The 19,535-nt window shown below is 41.4% G+C and overlaps 2 protein-coding genes across 3 annotated transcripts; one reads left to right on the top strand and one right to left on the bottom strand.

Annotated features, from left to right (window-relative positions):
* Window positions 1-346: 346 nt before the first annotated feature.
* lmo2 (LIM domain only 2 (rhombotin-like 1)) lies at window positions 347-4,017 on the bottom strand. The gene is made up of 3 exons (XM_047597410.1): window positions 3,462-4,017; window positions 2,027-2,242; window positions 347-1,490 (listed from the first exon to the last, which is right to left on the bottom strand). Exons 1-3 carry the CDS (start codon window positions 3,500-3,502, stop codon window positions 1,265-1,267), a joined length of 483 nt encoding a protein of 160 aa, XP_047453366.1. The 5' UTR covers window positions 3,503-4,017; the 3' UTR covers window positions 347-1,264.
* A 6,251-nt stretch (window positions 4,018-10,268) lies between these two features.
* Window positions 10,269-19,535, top strand: caprin1b (cell cycle associated protein 1b). Of its 2 annotated transcripts, none has more exons than XM_047596761.1 (18): window positions 10,269-10,434; window positions 11,678-11,839; window positions 11,963-12,025; window positions 12,122-12,208; window positions 12,308-12,546; window positions 12,639-12,721; window positions 14,390-14,557; window positions 14,674-14,726; window positions 14,820-14,903; window positions 16,072-16,257; window positions 16,328-16,436; window positions 16,554-16,615; window positions 16,709-16,801; window positions 16,924-17,070; window positions 17,865-18,018; window positions 18,174-18,350; window positions 18,791-18,897; window positions 18,997-19,535. In XM_047596761.1, the coding sequence occupies exons 2-18, from the start codon at window positions 11,678-11,680 to the stop codon at window positions 19,081-19,083; spliced, it is 2,061 nt and encodes a 686-aa protein (XP_047452717.1). In that variant the 5' UTR covers window positions 10,269-10,434; the 3' UTR covers window positions 19,084-19,535. The 2 variants fall into 2 exon arrangements, with proteins under 2 accessions (XP_047452717.1, XP_047452716.1); XM_047596760.1 differs by having other exon boundaries at window positions 18,171-18,350.

Raw genomic sequence — 19,535 nt, 5'->3', positions numbered from 1 at the left:
CGGTGGTTTGTAGTACTATTACGTTATAGTGCGTTGTACTGACACGTCTTTCTATTATTTTGACATCCTCATTTTAGTCAGCGGGCTAGGCTAAATAACAGAAACACTTCAGTGTTTAATTCAGTACCGTGTAACAGTAGTCTATCACAAACTACATTCTCAAAAAAAAAAAAATATGATAAAATAAAAAATTAAACAGCTGATGAAGGGAGATTTAGTGCCGGACGGTAAAGTTAGAATGCATTCGTTCTCACTAGTGTACCCAATGAACTGGCAAGTGAGTGCGGGAAGTAGAAAATAACACAGCATACTGTGAAGAACTATGTGTTACAAAAACACTCATCCCAAAGGTGTAAATTGTCATTTATTAAATAAATTGACAAGTAAGTATCCAGTCTTAAATTCATGTCCAGGCAGTTGTTCAAATTATAAAAGAAACGTCTGCAAATTCAGATAAATAAGTATTGCATTGGTTCCCTCGACCACCAGAGGGCGCCACCAGTTCAACCTGGCAATACAAAGCAAGCATTCTGATCATATCCAAATGGACATCGTATTCCATTTACAATATGACAGTCCGACAGTCTTTTAACAGTCTTTTATTTACATATCTGTAATTCCCTAATTATTTCTTAGAGAAGTTTCACAGATAAACATTCAGACTATAAAGGCAGGATACAGTTTGTCCAATTAATTCATTCCAGTAAATTCCCAACATAATCTGACACACTTTCTCTCTGTCCACTGAAAACTTCAGTGTGAAATTTGTCCAAATGTAAATATTTAATAATATATGAAAGACTGCATTGCCCTGTGATTAATTAGTATAATGAATATTTATTTATTGACATTGAAGTTCCTTAAACAAACTCCCCATTTCCCCGATAACTATTTATAGCAAAGTATTAGCAAATTACAGATCCGTAAAATAAAACTTACAGATCTTCTCCCGAAAGTTTCAGGTGATAAAACAGAGTCTGACCCAGTGTATAACAAATCACTAATATTGCGTGTTTCAGTGTGTTCAGTGCTAAAGTATTTTTTGCTTTTAAGACGCCTTGGATGAGAAGCTGTCTGTTATTGCTGGTGCAGCCTTCAGCAGTCTCTCGCAGGAAGACATGCAGAGATGTAGCATCTCCTTTTATGTGTTAAAATGATCCCACATGGATTTCAGATGCGGGATAAACAAACCATCCATCAGTGGTCCACTCCCTTTAAAGCAAGGAGGACAAGGCATCTCAAGTGTGTTGCACAAGAGGCTCCTCTACACCATACTGTTACTGTTCAGCTTGGTCCACTCAAAGATGTCCTGCTCGCACACAATGTCTGAGTTGATTAGAAGATAGCGGTCACCCACACAGAAGTGCTTCTGGCAGGCGGCGCACTTGAAGCACTCCAGATGGTAAACCTTGTCCCGCACGCGCATCGTCATCTCAAACGCTCGGATCCTCTTTTCGCAGGAGGCGCAGAGACCGTCCTGGCCGAAAAGCCTGAGTGGGCGAGAGGGTGTCAACGTGTTACTGAGAAGATGATGGAAAACAGTCACCCGTGTATAATGGTGTGAAACTATTTGATTATCACGGATGGATTGACCTGTTTGTGAAATGTGTGTTACGCTAATATTGCTCTAGTTCTACCACAGTGTTTGGCCGCTACTCGTTTTCTACAATAATCTAATCTAGTATCAGGTTTCTGTGTTTCATCTAATGAAACACATCTTCATTTTGGACTGAATTAAATGGGTACAATATTAATTCATGTAGTACACCCAGTGTATTTAAGGGATCCTGTACAACACAGAGTCAGTCAGACAATCTTTTGTTCCACGTTTCTGAGAATGAATTTAAAGAGTAAAAGAGTTGGAGACCTCAAGCAAGATATTTATTCCACATGTTTGGGGCTATTTTCAGTTTAATTTAATATGTTTTGGAGCTGTATTATCATTGTCAACCGGTGTTTTCTGGTGAGTTTCTTAACTAATTTAAACACTTCCTTAAATTCTAATTTTATAATCCCCTGGACCAACCTGAGATAATCCCGCCGGCACAGTTTTCTTCCCAACTTGTAGTAGAGCCGACGGCCCACCTCCCCCAGCCGGCAGCCGCACAGGTCGCAGCTCAGGCAGTCCTCGTGCCAGTACTGTTCGATGGCCTTCAGGAAGAATCTGTCACCGATGCTCTGCTGACACCCACCGCATGTCAGCAGAGACGGCGGCATCTGGAGGACCTCGTCCACCGGCTCCCTACAAGACAAGATGACTGGTTAGAAAATTTCAATTGTGAACGAACAATAGTTTGTTTTTAATCGGTTATTCAATGTTTGATCGACTGATTCTTATAAAGTATGTCTGGATAGCTGCAGTTAAAGTGAATGTTTTTGTCAAATAGTGTCGTTGGACTTAATTATTTTCTGTTGGTCCACTGATGAAATATATAACCAATTGTTTGGGCCCTACAGTGTTGTGTTAATTCCCTATCGACACAACATTATTACTGAAAAATAACATTTAGAGTTTGGCATTGGTGGCTCAAGACTCTGGCTTAGGTCGTGGTCAGGATAGCTAATTTCTATTTCTATATAAAAACTATTTATTTTGTCTTTGTCATTGAACTTTCTCACAGCATCATTCTTAAACGTGATAAAAGGAAAAACTCTAATGTACAACCTAATGTATGCAAACATAAAAGAAAGCCAATGACCTCATGAAGGTCTCACTGTCATCCTTGCTTCTTAATAACGTTCATACGACCCAGTTTCTAACGTGCAGCCCATCTAGTTCTTCAAACGTGAAGGTCAAGTGCTCTTCATGAACCTGAGGATCCTCCAGCAGCACAGACGTTCCCAATATTTGTTAGTGCTGGCCCATATTTTGTAATATTCGGCTGTTCCATCTGATGGACTGGGGAAAAAGCCTCTGTGATTTAGGTATTGTCATACTGAGCCACACTTCTATATGTTCTGTGTTCTACCACTTTATCCCAAAAAGTAACACATGTAATTTCTAACTATTTTCATCTGGCTCTCTGGTCATTTTGTGATTTGTCCCCGTCCACCTGAGGGAGCCATTGGATCCAGTTCATTCGTTAAAGTCACAAAACGGCAAAGCTTCTTAATCAGAGGAAGGTGACATCTATTCTACGTAAAAAGCAAACAAGATAAGTAAAATAAACCCTGAAACGTTTTACATTTTCAACGCTTTACTGTTCGGGGCAACACTAAACTTTTAACCCATATTTTAACTCGTTTTTCACACAGTCTGTTGTTAGAGGTGAACTTGAATATTTTTCCTCAACAAACATCAGGAGACTTGTGAGCTCATGTTGTCAGCTGTCTGCAGTAGTTTGTCTGTCGTATCAGTGATGATGATGATGATGATGATGATGACGACGAGGAAGCGTCCTTGAACGCCTCGTTTCAATCAGAAATGACATTATTTTAATGTATAGAACTTTCATACTTACTCATTGGCCTCCAGTGTTTTCCTCTCTATCGTGGACGTCATTCTTAAAATGTGATGTCCAGCCTGGAGCAGGTCGTAGCTTTTCCACAGAGGCGGCTCCGAGGCTACATGTGAAGCTGCCTGCGGGCTTGACTGGCTGCACCTGCTCCCGACACCTTCAAGACGCCCGTCAAAGCCCGTCTTTAGGATATTTCGGTGCGTTAAATCAAAAGGCAAACGAGTCCGCTCGAAATGGCCGCAAGACTAGAGCTGTTCGCTCCGAGCAGCTATGCAATGATGGAGGACACTGTCATCATTTCCTGAGGTAGTAACCCGCGGTGACACTTCCATGTCTTTCAAGTCTATTCTGTCATCCTGCAGCGACTCAGAGGACTGTCTGCGCTTTCTTCAGTTCACGCACCATCAATCCGACCACAAGGTCACTTTGGATGTCCGTGCGTCTTTTTTTTTTTTTTTTTTTCTTTTTGGACAGAGCCAGCTGCTCGGTTCTTGCGCTTCTTGCGCTCCTCCACATGAAGCCGAGGGCACCGTTATTGTGCGGCAGCGCCTAGTTTAAATACTCCCCGCCCCCCTCCCTCCCTCCGCCTCGCTCTCTGCTTTCGTTTCCCTCTTCCTGCTCACGACTGTTTGACAATGGGGGGAAATCGGTCTTAAAGCGACAGCTAAACGCGGCGCAGGCTGCTCTGTCAGGCGTGGAGTTCGGTCGTGACTGAGACTAATGAGTTCATTATATGCTCTGCTTCGTCAAAGTGCTGATAGGACAAGAGATAAAGAGTGCATGAAACAATTAGTGCAGGCCCCCGTGTGTTTTCTCCGATTATGCGGCCACAGCACGCTCATTACAAGCGGTATGAGAAAGGGATGCACAAAACAGGCCTGTAGTGTTTAATACTTGTTAGGGCTTTTGTAAACTAATTCTATAAAGGCTTACGAGTTACAGCCTATTTTGACTGAAATTGAATGTAAAATAAGAAGAAAACAAAGCCAATTGGACCCGTATTCCCTCTTTCAAGCAGTATAAGTAGTAGTTCTGTTCTAGTAGACTTGTGGGGAGTTGGGGTTTAAACCTGCCTGACATATACCAATCACACATGACATTATGACCACCTTCCTTATATTGTATAGGTCTCCCTTGTGTCTCTAAGGTAGTTATGACTCATCAGTAAATGGGCAGTGGCCTTCTGAGTGGTGTCTAGACACAGAATGTTGTTAATTGGGGGCCTTTGATGTGGGTGGAGAGGAGGGTCCTCTGGGGACCAGGCTTGTTCAATTGCGTCCTACAGATACTAGTTTGTTTGATTTGTTCCTAAACTGTTTTTTTTTTTTTTTTTTTTTTTGTATGTGTGTCTGTGTCAGGCTGCATCCGGCTGGGGATGGCTGCTGCCATCAAGGAGTGTCATTGCTATGGGGTGGGGGTACCTGGCCCGGTCTAGGTGGGTGGTAGATCGCTAAGTAAAATCCACACAAATGCCAGGTCCAAAATTTTACCAGCAGAACATTGTATTTTCAGATGGTCAATGTTATTACCTTCTCCTGTCAGTGGTTAAAATGTTATGGCGGATCTGTGCATGTTGACCGAGAACCTTCGCAGACATTCCACCTCAACATTACTCAGAGATAAAGATGCAATTTCTTTGTATTTATTTACATTTAGCTATTTGAAAGTTATTGTCACAAGTTAATTTTTATTTTAATTCCAAATATATTCTTGTAACTTTGAAGGTCTGGCATTCCTTTGACTGATCCCACCTTTTTAGACTCAAAGGCCCTGAATTTAACCCAGAATTACTTTATTATTTTTTGCAAATTATGATCTGTGAAAATTAAACACATCAGCTCTTACTGTGTTGCTGTATTATTGTGTGGTTTGCATTATGACACTTTTTAAGTAAACTGTTAACTGCATCTTTTAGATAAATGTGGTGATGTTAAAAACACATTGTGCCCATCAGATTTCTAGCTGAGTAATGTATCCAAGCAGAAAGAAATATCTGCTCTTTCTTTTCATTTTTCTTGCATACAGGTTTGTTGTGTTTGATAACTTTGCACCACTGAAGGAAGAAAGGACTGTGCTATGCTAAGAAGTATTCCAAAAATAAGATCTTTTGAAGGCTGCCTCTGTGAGAAATGAATGCAATGACGTTTTAACATAGCTGGTGTCCTTGCAGCCTTTCTTTTACAGACCAGAGCTGCCGTGGGCCCTTCTCTTATCTGCTGCCAGGGCTGCAGGGCTGCCTGCAGGAGGGAGGGACGCAGACAGTAGTTGGACTGGTCCTGGAAGATAAAGCACCTCCACTCCAGCAGCCAGAGTCATCTCCTCAGCCAGATGTAACGGAGGGACCATCGCAGACAAACTCTGTATGTAGGCTAAAAGCATCCCTGGGCTTGTTGGACTGTGTAAGCTCACTGGATAGGCACCAAGCTGAAAAGGCCCGGGAGCAAGGTGAGCGTGGCACTGGTGTGTGCCAGCTACAAAGAAAGGAGAGCAGCTTGACAGAGAAGAAACCACAAACTACAGTCCTTCAAATGACAAAAACATTTTCAGGATAAAACATGAATTGCTGTGGCTTTGTTAGGCTTCATTAAATCAAAATTTCACACACTTGAACACTAATAATATTCCCCTTCAATATCCTTAAATACTGGTTTTCACTGCTCGTACCGGGTTCCACCACCACTTTTGTAGTGGGAATTTGTCTCCTCATTCTTAGCCCCACTTTTATATGGTGTTCCACAGGGGCTGATTCTTGGTCCACATACATATATATATATAATGTCAGACTGCGTCAGATCCCTAAGTCCACTAGTCCAGATCATCAGCTGACATAACTTAAATGTAAACCACTATACAGATGATACACAACTGTCTGGTAATGACACATTTTCCCATCCTCTTATTGTTCCTGGTGTGTACCTCGTCACAAAGAGACACAAAGCATTTTCTGCATGGGCCCCAAAGTTGAGGACCTCTTCCCCTCAGGAACTTAGATCAGCAAACTTAGTACCTACTTTTAAATCACGCCTTAAAACTTTCTTTCTCTTGCTCTGAATCTCTGCATAGAACCACAGTTAATCTGGAGCCTCCCATCATCAGAAGAGTTTGTCCTTTTGACTTCACACCCATTGGAAGAACACAGTAAAAATGCAAAGTTCATACATATTTACTCTCCATAAGAGGTCCATTCACTGGCTGCTCTGATTTTTTTGATCACATCACACAACGCTAGCACACATTGTTGCTGAGTATTTAAAAAATATAAGTTCATCAGCTATGGACCTGGGGTCACCTGCTATCGCAGCAATGAACTTTAGATTTGAACCAGTTAATAAAACATTTTTTAAATGGCTGCACCATTACATGCATATAATCGTATTATTTAAAACCCAAAACAATAAATAAAGATGTGATGGTGTGTGTGTGTGTGTGTGTGTGTGCAACTGCAGTTGCTGTAATGATGAACCAAAACAAGCAATTCTCTGAAATGTTAATCAATACAAAGATTCAGTCCTCCTGAATGACACATTTCACTAATGCAAAGCTCAGGAAATTTATGAGATGACATTCAGTACTGACATGACACCAGTCATCCACTACTTCCTGTGGAGTTGACTGCAAAGCCCAGAGGATGTGCAACTGGCATGCAGAGATGGAGCTTTCCTGAGGGGGTTGGTAGAGTCACTTCCTACCCCCTCCATACATGATGGCACCCTTCTCATGGCTTCCTCAATAGACAGGGCGACTCCAGATGGTTCAGCGTGATAGGAGAAACGAGGCCCACAGAGCAAGTTGTTGTAATTAGGCAGTGAAAGCCTTATCAGTGTTTCAAAGCTTCCTAAACCTCACCAGAAAAGAGGTGCACTTTATTGTAGACTTGACCTTAATACGTCACCTGCCTCTAAAACCAATTGTATGAAGTATTTTAAACCAATCAATGTTAATCTTTCGTGTGGCATTGTAGACTTAATTTTCTAGATTTTAATTCCTGTCCCAGGTGGAATTTGGGAAGCAAACAGTTAAGATTGTAGACGACCTTTAGGGAAGTGGTGTCACTTGTGTCCAGCTTCCTGTTATGCCTGTTTGGCATTGAGAGCATTATTGAGTTGAACACATCGTGGAATTTTAAGGCAGATGGAAAATTGTGAGCACTCTAAGCAAACAGTGAAATCATGCAACAGCTATTCATTCAGCGAGCATAACACGTTTCCCTGCAACCTTATAAAATACTGGAAGGATATTAAACCACTGTCCCAGTTGAACATCATATCGGTAGCCTAATACTATAGCTGCCTAAGTCGTTTTTGCGGACTTGCAATAATGTTACAAGTTACAGTTATGTACTTGCTAAAAATTTAGTTTTTTCTTGTTTTCTGAGAACATTCAAATATGACTAAGGCGATTATACTATTAGGCTAACAATATTGCAGATGCTGTAGCATCTCCCCATGGAACAATCCATACATCATATACTATCTACACAAATGCTAGCAGGCACATTTCCTGGCATAAGTGACACTGGACATAGTGTTTACTCTCTGATAGTGTGAACCCTGGAACAGCGAGAGCAAAACCGACCACTTCCTGCCCAAACTGAAGTGAAATGATAACTACTGTTTCAGAGCACGCCTTTGAGTTGCCCAGTGTCTAGAAATTTTTATTGTTCACTTTAAAAAGAAAAAAAAAGAAAGACAGAAAAAGGCATTATCACATTACTAGAAGAGCTGTGTTTTGACTTTAAAATCTGACCTTTTCAAGGGTCAGAGGTCAGACGAGGACCCACCCTGGAATTATTTTAGAAAGTGGCTGGTAAACTTTGGCTTGAGTGAAAGACAGCAGGCTGCGGAAATGAGTCACTCGTTGAAAGGGAGCTTCATTTACCCATGGGATCCTCCCATAATCAGTATTATCCCTGAAAGAAAACACTTTCAGTGGAACAGTGCAATCAAAAAGCTGTGCCGCCATGTTAACTGCTTCCTGTATTTGGCAAAACAATAGAAGCTGGTTGCACATTCTTTTGGACACACTCTGGCCCGCTTGTTCCTCTTTAGACTCTGTTGTAAACAGTGGTCAAAGGAGAAGTAAAAACAGAAAAATTTAAATGAGCAGTTCATGGACAGTCTGGTTATAATCTCTTCTATAGTTTAATGTTTTATAGAGTTTGTCGCCTTTTCTGACATTTATCTGTGAGAATAAATAACTTTAATAAGGTTTCAAATTTGAAGGAATTTATTGAACATACATTTCCAATTCAAGGGAACTATAAACTGAAGTTTCTCTTCAAGTCTTAACAGTTTTGTAGTCGATCATACTGCTGAGCTTTACTGCCACCTACTGACGTAAGTAACAAAATACACTGACTACAGCATATCTATGATGCCTGGGCCTAATAATATTCTTGGATGTGTGATACTTTACACCTCACTTGACTGATTATAGACCGTACTACCGTACTGTAGCTTTATTAAGATGTTACCATTGCAATATTATAGCTTAAATTTCTTGTATAAAGTATATGGCTGTGTCTAAAACTAGGAGACGCAGGATATGCAAATGTGTTTGTGGCTGTAAATGTGAAAATGATTCTTGAGATATATATTCTTAGTACAGAGCCTCTGTTGGTGAAAACACAATATAAACATATTCTGCATCTTTACATGACAACTCGTCAGCGCTTTATTTCAGAAAAGGCAATGAAACCTTGTAACAGTGAGTGTTTCAAAGACAGAGATACTCTCAAACATACATCATATATACATAATGAAACAAACGGTTTTATGTCTACTAGTAATTGCAGGTGCTGTCTATATAACATAAGCATGCATGCTGTGCAGTAATACTGTATGCTAACCGTCCCCAGAACATGTCATGCCTAAGTGTCAGCAGCAAGACACTGAACCCCCAGTTGCTCCCTGTGCTTGGGACTGTTGTTTGAATTTGTGTATGCTTTTTGCAAGAGAATGGGTGGATGTGTCACTGAGACTGTGGAAGTGGTTTGATTATCAGTTGGTAGAAACACACACTACAAATACAAGAACATGTACCATTTACCACTTAACTTCCCTATCTCTCAGACAGATTTACCAGACGGGTCTTTAATTTTCTCAGCTGGGGTACAGTTGCAATTTGTCGCCTTGCAATAGTAATGTCACTTCCTTTTTCATTTTCATTTCAAAAGAGGAATGCATTTCACCAGTCTGATGGCTGAGCAGGATGTGTTACAATATCCTGAAATAAAACAGCATTATTTCAGTGGTTACATATAGATTATTGTTAGGATTCTTATTGTTATTATCATTAATAATCATAATAATAATAATAATAATAATAATAATAATAATAAATCCAACTTCTAATGTTGTCCATTCCAGTGACAATCATCTCAAATAATTCCACATGAACTTGAACTTCAGACTGCTGCAAAATATTGTGCAGTGATTGATGTTTCGTCATGTGTGATAGTTTGTGTAGTGACAGATGTGACCCAACACAAGCCCAAGTTTGCATTGGGATGAGAAAGCTACTGCAGAAAGGACTCTGTAAGGCATAGGGATAGAGACACAGTGGCCTAATCAAAGCTAATGATTGTGCAGATTTTCTGCCAAGAGGCTGTATGAAACGGTGCCTGGTCAGAAATAGAAATTTCATTAGGTTTAATTTAAGTAAAATTGCTTATTTGAAAAAGTTTTTAAAATGTCTTCTTCGTGCTATTAAAATGTATGTTATTAATTAAACACATGTTTATTAATGCGTGTTTTTCGCAGTTTATTTATTCAGGCACACCGTGGCCAACCAAAACCGGACCTCCGCCTTTATAAAGAGTTTCTCCGTCTTTCGAACCGTCTCAGTTGTCGGTGAGGCCGGCGGGGCGGATCCCACACTAGAGTGGAAGAGAAAATAAAGCAACACAACAATAATAACAACTTGGCCTTTTCGCACATTTCGCTAGCAAGCTCCCCCGTGGATATATAACATCAAGGTGGGTGACTGAAGAGTCGTGCTATCGAGGTAACGGCTCTCCTGACCGGCTGGGGGCTAGCACGCGTCCGTGTAGCTACTAGACAAGTAAGCTAGCAGTGCGTGAAGATGCTAAGTCAGTGGTCGGTGCTAGCGGTGCGGCCAAGGCCATTTTTATCAAACCTCAGATAGATCTTACACCGGCCAGCTGACCCCACTGCTGGGCCACGGTGCTGTTAGAAGAAAGCATAGGTTTGGTGGTAGTAGTAGAGAAAATATCCTGGCGAGGAGAGAATATAGAACATAGATTCTGAGGTTTAAATAGCCCTCGTAGTTTCCACACACAGTTGGAGCAAAGTTAGCGCGTTGCTATAAAAGAATAGTTTGGGGCTTAGCGATATTGTTCGACTGGTACACCTTATTGTGCGACGAAACCATGGCTATTACATGTTTATACATTGTCTATTCCTACATTACACGGCTAACACAACACTGGTGATACATAGACATGCTGATCCTTGTATTGAAGATCGACCGCTTACCTCGTTTATTCATTCATTAAATCGATGTTATTTACAACGATTTAATGATTTAATGGGATTTAGAGTTTGTACAGCACCACCTAAAACCCCCACCAAACCTTTAATCTCTTTAAGACATCAGCCAGCAATAAAAAGCCCACATTGCATCACGATAACTTGTGTAGAGGTGACACAAGTTAATTAATTGGTTGATATATTTCCTCTGAGGTTGAAGGCAATAGTTTTTGGAAGCAATTTTAATCTTTAATCTGTCACAACATGTAGACATTCCTGTTTGTCAAATGTGCTTTGTGTGGGTGTGCTTTGGGGTTCAGTTGTAGGAAAGTGAAAGCAAACTGTTCCTGTATGTGGAAACTTTTAAAATTAAAAATTGTAACTATTTTCTGCCTGTAAATAATGTGAATTTCTTAAATAGTAGTTAAAATGGGACATGAGATTGGTGTGGTGCTGAGTCAGGGGCCTGGTGTTTATTTGAATGAGTCCAATGTGTAGTTTGCTGAGGTAGACACTTTATCTGCAATTAAACTAATTCTGTCTTAATATCTACAAGCCTTATCTATGTCATTCATTATATATTCCCTTGTTTATGTAGTCTCTCCTGGTTTTGATGGGTTCCAGCACATGTTGATAAATAATTTTATTCCAGATTATGGATTTGTGTAAATTTCACAGGTGAACGCTTCAGTTTCACCTAAAGTTGCATTTTCATGCTCCAATTTCTAGATGCCCTCAGCAATGAACGCAAACAGGACAGTGCAATCTGCCAGCCCAGATGTGGGATCCGCTCCAGGGTCAATGGGTTTTGGATTCGGTGGGCAGTCCGAAGTCTTGAAGCAAGTGCTGTGCGTCATCGACAAGAAGGTCCGCAACATGGAGAAGAAAAAGGTGAGGACAGCCGTTTGTGCTGTTGAATCGAAGTTTCCTTAAAATACTACAGTGCTGGCAGCATCAGTAGCCCAGCTTAATGCCTTTAAGACTGCATGCTGCATTTTGGGCTTTCTCTTGCAGAGCAAACTGGATGATTACCAAGGCAGAAAGAATAAAGGGGAGGGTCTCAATCAGGACCAGCTGGTGAGTGGTCATTCTTCACTTATACTCATCTAATTCTTACTAAGATGTTACTACCTAATAATATCTGAAATGTCTGTTTCTCCTTCATCTTTTTAGGAGGCCCTCTCCAAATACCAAGAAGTCATGAATAATCTGGAATTTGCCCGAGAATTGCAAAAGACATTTATTGCACTGGGACAAGATGTAAGAATGGCTCCGGTCTACTAAAAATATTGCCTCAGATTTGTATCCATCCTGACTTTTAGTAACTTGGCTTTTTGTTGTTTGTGTCGTCATCCACAGATCCAGAAGGTGGTGAAGAAGTCTGCGCGGCGGGAGCAGCTGCAGCGGGAGGAGGCCGAACAGAGAAGGCTGAAGACCGTTCTCGAGCTGCAGTTCCTCCTGGACCGACTGGGTGACGAGACTGTGCGGCAGGACCTGAAGCAGGGAGTCGGCGGCTCACCGCTGCTGACAGATGGAGACCTTGCATCTTTTGATGAGTTCTACAAGTTGGTGGGGCCAGAACGTGACCAAAACGTCAGGTCGGTTAATGATCTACAGATAAGTTGAAGAGACAGCGACCTTCGTTTGCCTATAACAAGGAGCCTTTAACGACTTATCTTTACACTGACAGGTTGGCTGACCAGTATGAAGACGCATCTGTGCACCTCTGGGACCTGCTGGAAGGGAGGGACAAGGCTGTGGTTGGGACAACATGTAAGTCTACGTATCTACCTATCGATTAGATGATTAGCAGAAAATTAATTATTTAAATCATCCGTTTCTTTAATTGAAGGTTTCTGGTTTTAATTTGATGTGTGAAAACTGTGGTTTTTGAGTTTTGACAAGAAACTCTTGCAGCTTGAGGGCTGTGACTGACATTTTTACTCATTTATAAATGATTAAGTACTTCACACAGAGAATGTCTTGCAAATTGATCATGAAATAATTTATAGTGGCAGATACATTGCAGTTTATAGCAAAATAAAGTTTTATATGAAAGAAGATTCATTATTCAAGACAAACTGGCTTCATCTCGATGCCCAGCTGGTAAAAATTGTTGGCAGGACATTTTATCAGATGGTTGGTGACACAACAGTCAACAGCAAGCTTTGTATCATGTCGAAGCTGGCAATGCGTAATCTGTCACATACTTTTGATTAATCAAGGCAAGGTAGCTGGAGATGGCTCAAAACGACCCCTTAATGTAAAAAGAGTGAAGCCATTAACCAGACTTAATATGTTAATGTTGCGCGTGCATTGTGTTTCTTTAATGCAGCATGCATGCAGTGCTGTGATGTGAATAATCAGGGCTTGGGGATATTGCCGTACTGCATTCTCAGCGGTCTGGCCATGGGCTTCGCATTGCTGCATTCTGCTCGGGGACTGAGAGCTGTGGGCTTATCCTGACTCAGCAGTGGGGCAGGGTGCCAGTGGCCCCGTCGCCTGTGGTTCCACTGGTCAGATCTCTGGAGCCACATTAGGATACTGGTGACCCAGTTCACTCTCGTCAACCCTGTCACCTCGCAGAAAGTTCTCACTGTGAGAATCTAGGTGATCTTTCTTTAGGCAGTGTTAAACTTATTGACCTGAGGCACAAGGTAGTGAAGGAAATGACGACATCACCTGAAGAGCTAAAAGTGAAAATGCGTGAGCTGTTTGGAGGACTTTCCACGTCGTTATTGTTATTGATTAAAATCCTAATGTAGGCCGTCACCACTTTAAGAAATTTTATCCACTGCATAAGCTTGGATTAATTGAATTTAATCATTAACATTCAGATTGCTCAGGTATCTCATTCGATATTGAATTTAATCCAATCAGAACAGTTTGACACAGAATCAAATCAGTTCAGGAAATGAGTGGCCCTGCTAGAGTGTAAACTGTGTTGTTGCATAATGGTTTTGTGACACAAAACAGACAGCGAGCTGACGTTGTGCCTTTATGTCACTTTAATGTTTCTTTTGCTGTTGTTTATGCTTCGATGGTTGCCCTCCTAGAGTCTCCAGAGCAGTTTGGACTGAAAAGTGTCTCACCCATTAAGTCTGGTGCTGTTTTTTTGTTGTGTTTGAGAATGCGTTCATCTTGACTCTAGTAGAGAAATATGAAGAACTGAGTTGTCTCTTCAGGTGGATGTTTAAATTTGCTGTGTGTTTGGGACCAGCTGAAAGCTGTGCATTTGTATCTGTCTGCAGAAGATGAGGCTTTTATCTGTATTGCATCTAATAGATTACTAAAATAGTAATAGGATGTTCGTCCGTGCTTAATGCATCAGAAACACTTAGTCACCTGTAATCATTAAAAGCAAAATAAAGGTTTCATTAGATGTGTATTTACATTGCCAGGCTTTCTGATTACATGCTGACCATGTGATTCCTCTGTTAGATAAGGCACTGAAAGAGACTTTGGACCAGGTTCTGCTGAGCGGGTACTTTGACCAGGTTCCCTCACACCAGAACGGAGTGTGTGAGGAGGAAGAAGAGGAAGAGCCAGTCGCAGCGGCAACGGCAGCAGCTGAATCGTCGGAAGCAGAAGAGCAGAATGTCGATGCAGGTTCTGACCACTTTCTGAAGTCATGCTGCATGAAACGTGCTATTTTTAAAGGGCTAATGTAATCAATCAATAAAAGAATGAGCACAGCATTCTTTACACTGTTTTTCTCTTCACAGAAACTGAAATCGTTGAGGAGTTCACAGAGCCCATTGCAGTGGAAACAACAGAGGTTAGTTTTCCTTGCCAGCAAAATCTCATGGTGTTATATACGTGTGTGTATTTTTGTACTGATGTCTTATTTATTTATTTTTTCCCTTTCCAGTTTGTTAACAGACAGTTCATTCCAGACGGCACACACAGCGGCAGTGAGAAGGAGCAGGGGGATGAGTGGACCAGGGAAACGGAGGTAAGTGTTCAAATGAACATTTACTTGTTTATGTGTCTTACTTTATATCGTTTTAGCTGTTCTTGTTTCTCGGGGCAAGAACCACTTCATTAAAGGCAAGCTGACCTTGCACCATTATAACTTTTATTTTAGGAGTCTTTTTAATTATCTGGCTCAAATATGAGTCCATGTGATTTTATGTTATTTTCAGGGGAAATTTACCCTGGTCTAACAAGAAATAAATGAAGGCTATTTATATCGCTTACTGCTATGAAAAATCTGTCCAATCCTTTATGGCTTATGGTGGTTAAGTGTTAGATTTGCACCTTAATGAGTTGCAGAGTAGTGACCTTACACGGCGTCGGAAAGCAGCATGATTACACAAGATTAATTCAAACCATTTGGAGCTCGCAGCCGGTAAATGTCTGTATGTATGTGAATAAGCTGTGAACGTACTCCAGCATTATCATGTGACACCATCTTCTCTGTGTCATGTGCAAACCTGTTATGTGATATTCATGTCGTTTACCTGAATATTATTAGTGTCGGTGGGTATGCAAACAAGATCGACGTTTTGTTTAGTGCTGTAGTGGCGATGACGCTATCATTGGATGAAGTGTATTGTGTACAGTATGACACTAACTAATTTTATGTATTTAGGCTTCTGTGTGCTGAGCCAGCAACTATTTCTTGCTATTTCAAAGTTGTGGTCGCTGTCGACTTTAAGTACACTCTGTGAAAGGCTAGTAATGATTCTTTGTGATCAAAAAATAAGACATGAACAGTCGTTCAGGCAGTGTTGGAGGTTTTTGGGCGGTTTTCAGGCAGGTCACTGTACACAGAGGTTCTCTATCCAGTGCAGATGTCTGAGCACCATCCTGTGAAGGTTTGATCCTTTGTGAAGAGTGTGCAGCTTGTAACAAGTAGTGCAGGTTTTTGAGCCAAGGATGTTTCCTTTTCACAGTGGTCAGATTGTTAATCATGTATGAATAAACTGTCTCACTCTGCCTGACAGAAACCATTACCAAAGTTAATAGTGGAGGACTAGGGCTTGGTTTACACTATATTATATGTACAGACAGACGGCTATAAACCAAGCGTTTAGATGACGGCTTTATACCTCAGCTTTGGTTATTCAGTTTACAAACACTCCTCCTCCTGTTCACTCGCTCTGTCCCTTTTCTCTTAGGCTGTTAACGCCTTGCAGCAGCAGCAGCAGCAGCAGCAGCCTGTGCAGCCTGCAGCTCCTCCCGTTACCCTGGAGACCCACCCCATGAATTTAACATCTCCTGCACCACCTAGTGACCCCATGGCCAGGAAGCAGGTGGTGCAGGACTTAATGGCACAGATGCAAGGGACGTACAACTTCATGCAGGTGAAGATTTAGGTTTATTTCCAGTTTGCTTTAGGTGTTTTAGTGCGGTGCTGACTGCGTCTTTCCTCAGGACTCCATGTTGGAGTTTGACGGACAGCCCATTGACCCCGCTATTGTATCAGCGCAGCCCATGAAACCCACTCAGAACATAGATGTAGCGCAGATGGTGTGTCCTCCAGGTATGTTTGCAGCACTGTTCTGATATCATTTGATGTGTAAGTACTGACTGCTGTGGTTGTGGAAGTGCATTGTTCATTATTTATTTATTTATATATAAATATTTATATTTATTTTAGTTCACCCCGAGTCCCGGCTATCGCAACCCAACTCTGTTCCTGTCCAACCTGAGCCCTCACAAGTGAGTATTTAAGCATAAACGTGCATTACTTATTGTTTAAGAACCGGCATGAAGTCAGAAAATGAGTTAAATTTCTGCTCTGTCTATTTGCAGGTTCCCATTGTCTCGCCAACACCACCCCCTATGTATCAGACCTCACACACGCCGGACCCCCGACCCTCAACAGAATCAATCGACCCCATCCAGGTAAACCATCCTGTCCTTCTCTGAACAAAACTAACATTAGACATTTCTTTTCACAATGAAGAGGGGCAGTGTCTTTCAGTCTAACCAAACGTTATATATATGTTATCTCCCTTGTCCGACAGACCTCCATGTCCTTGTCGTCAGAGCAGCCTCCACCTTCCACAGCTCTCCCTGCTGCCTCTCAGACGCAGGTTTTCCAGCCTGTTTCCAAAGCTCCTCACAGCAGTGGCATCAATGTCAATGCAGCACCATTCCAATCAATGCAGACAGTAAGTCTCTGACGACCCTCGACGCTCTGCTTTTCAATTAAATCGACCGGACAGCAGCTCATGTTACAGACTGGTAGCTGTATAAAAATGTTCAAAGGCAGATTTATGTCTTTATGTCTGTGTGACTGCCCGGTTCTTACATTTCATCATAATCATTAGAAGGCCACTGAGGCCTCTTTGGTCTGTGTGCGTCCCCAATTTTGCTGACTGTCTGCACTGAGAGTGTGCTGACTCATTCACTAGAGCTGAATTTGTTTTCTCCGTTGTGTTTACAGTGTATTTCCCAAGTTTTTCTAAGCAGTCACACACACGCTTGGATTTTCTTTTAGACTCTTTGTTTTAACACTTAGATATTTACTGACAGGTTATTGCAAGACTCTAGTAGAAGATGAGGCCAAAAACGACAAACAAAATTCTTCTTGGTGTCATATTGTCTAGAGTGTGTATATATAAATATATATGGAACATGTTTGCATATCTGAGCACTATAATAACATTTGCAGTCCGCTTGCAACTGCAGCTGTTCCAGTCCATCCTAGGATGTCATCAGAGCTTTAGTTTACTCAGAACAGAGGGCTGTTTGCTTCACTGACAGTAGTGGAGCTGTAACAGAAACGTATTAATGATTAGAAATTTCTCGAGTCATTAAGTGCTTTCACGTCACATTGCGTTTGTAAGAGTTTGCAGTGGAGCAGCTTTGCCCAGGAAATAGTACTGGACTTTATTTCAAAAGAGCCCGTGACCTTTCTTCCAGTTTTGGCTTCACTACAATGTAGCTTTTGTTCGTCCCTCAGGTGTTCAACCTTAATGCCCCAGTCCCACCAGCTAATGAGGCTGAGGCTTTGAACCAGGCCAGCCAGTACCAGAACAGCTACAACCAGGCCTTCAGCAGCCAGCCACAGCATCCCGTGGAGCAGACAGAGATGCAGTCGGAACAGCTGCAGTCTGGTGGGCACATATTCTGAAGTCTTTTCAGTGTTTACTGACTGGATTGACTTTGTCTACATTCCAAATAAACTTAATTTAATTCAAAACATTGTGTTTAACTGTGAATAGAGATAAATATTCATCTTTTTCTTTTTTCTTTTTTTTTTTTATAGTAGTCGGTGCCTTCCATTCCCAAGACCAGTCGGGAGGCCATCCGCAGCCTTCCCAGCAGGGCCCAGGCTTTGGCAGGCAGCCTCAGTCCTTCTACAACAGCAGAGGAATGCCTCGTGGTGGACCCCGCAACGCCAGGGGCATGATCAACGGCTACAGAGGTTCGTCCAACGGATTCAGAGGTACGGTGCCACCTGCAGCTGAAAGCTAATTACGTTGACTTGAGTCTTTTTCTGACCTGGAATATGTAACAATGAGAGATTCATCTACCTCTTAAAACAATGCCTCTTTACTTCCCTCAGACGCCTCTTCCTCTCAGACAAGATGAGACTCTACAGAAATAGCTGTTGTAATATTTAGGATGTAGTGATGAGTGCGAGAGGTGTTAAACTGTGCACATTTTAACCTTGCAGATGCGCTTGTTTTGTTGCATAGCAAGAAGAGATAAAGAATATTTTCTGCCTAATCTGACATGAATGACAAATTCATTTATGACCTAGTTTTCTGGGATGTTAAAATTTCTTTGGATGTTAAAGGACCGGCTCAAATAGAGGCTTAGAGTCTGAGTTTATTAGATTATTTCAAGAGGTAGTGTCTTACATTTAAACCTTTGTCATTACAGGTGGCTATGATGGTTATCGTCCTCCTTTCGCTAACACTCCAAACTCTGGATATGGACAGACTCAGTTCAGCACACCCCGGGATTACTCCAATGGGAATTATCAGAGGGTATGAAACAAGTGTTGCCCCTCCACTTTGGCTTTGTTGTCATATTATTTGTTGTTTGTTTGAATGAATTCCTAAAATGTGTCTTTTCTGTTACTCAAGGACGGTTACCAACCGAACTACAAGCGTGGAGCCGGCCAGGGACCTAGAGGAGTGTCGAGAGGCAGCACTCAAGCAATGCGATCCTGAAAGGGCCTTTCATAATGACTGTGACTGATTAATTTGCACCACACTGAAAATTCAGATTTCAAGAATTGCATTCGCCCCAGCTCAATCTTTGCTCTCTTTCGTTTCTTCTTCATCAGTGGTATTTTACCTGTCTCTCCAATCAAAGTAATGGCTGCTTTGATATTTGGAAATGTTAAATCCTTTACAGTTTAAAACACATGCTGTAAATCTAATCACTGATTTACACAAGCTATGTGTTATAATATTCCTGTAAACTTGAAAGATTTCATAAGTTATTTTTTGTATAAAAAAATGCACCTGCCACTGCTGGTCCAATCCTTGGGAGTATTTTCCCTTTCTCAGTTCTTTTCTGTCATTTTGGTTCTAAACAAGCTTTTATGTTCAACAAGCTCCCGTTTCCTTGTTTGTAAATTGATGTTGCTTCAAGAGTTTCAATAAAGTTGTGTTGCATA

The sequence above is a fragment of the Mugil cephalus genome, chromosome 10 (assembly GCF_022458985.1).
Source record: "Mugil cephalus isolate CIBA_MC_2020 chromosome 10, CIBA_Mcephalus_1.1, whole genome shotgun sequence".
NCBI classification, from domain to species: domain Eukaryota; kingdom Metazoa; phylum Chordata; class Actinopteri; order Mugiliformes; family Mugilidae; genus Mugil; species Mugil cephalus.
Note: the sequence above shows the minus strand (reverse complement) of the source record. Positions and strands in the feature narration are given on the sequence as shown.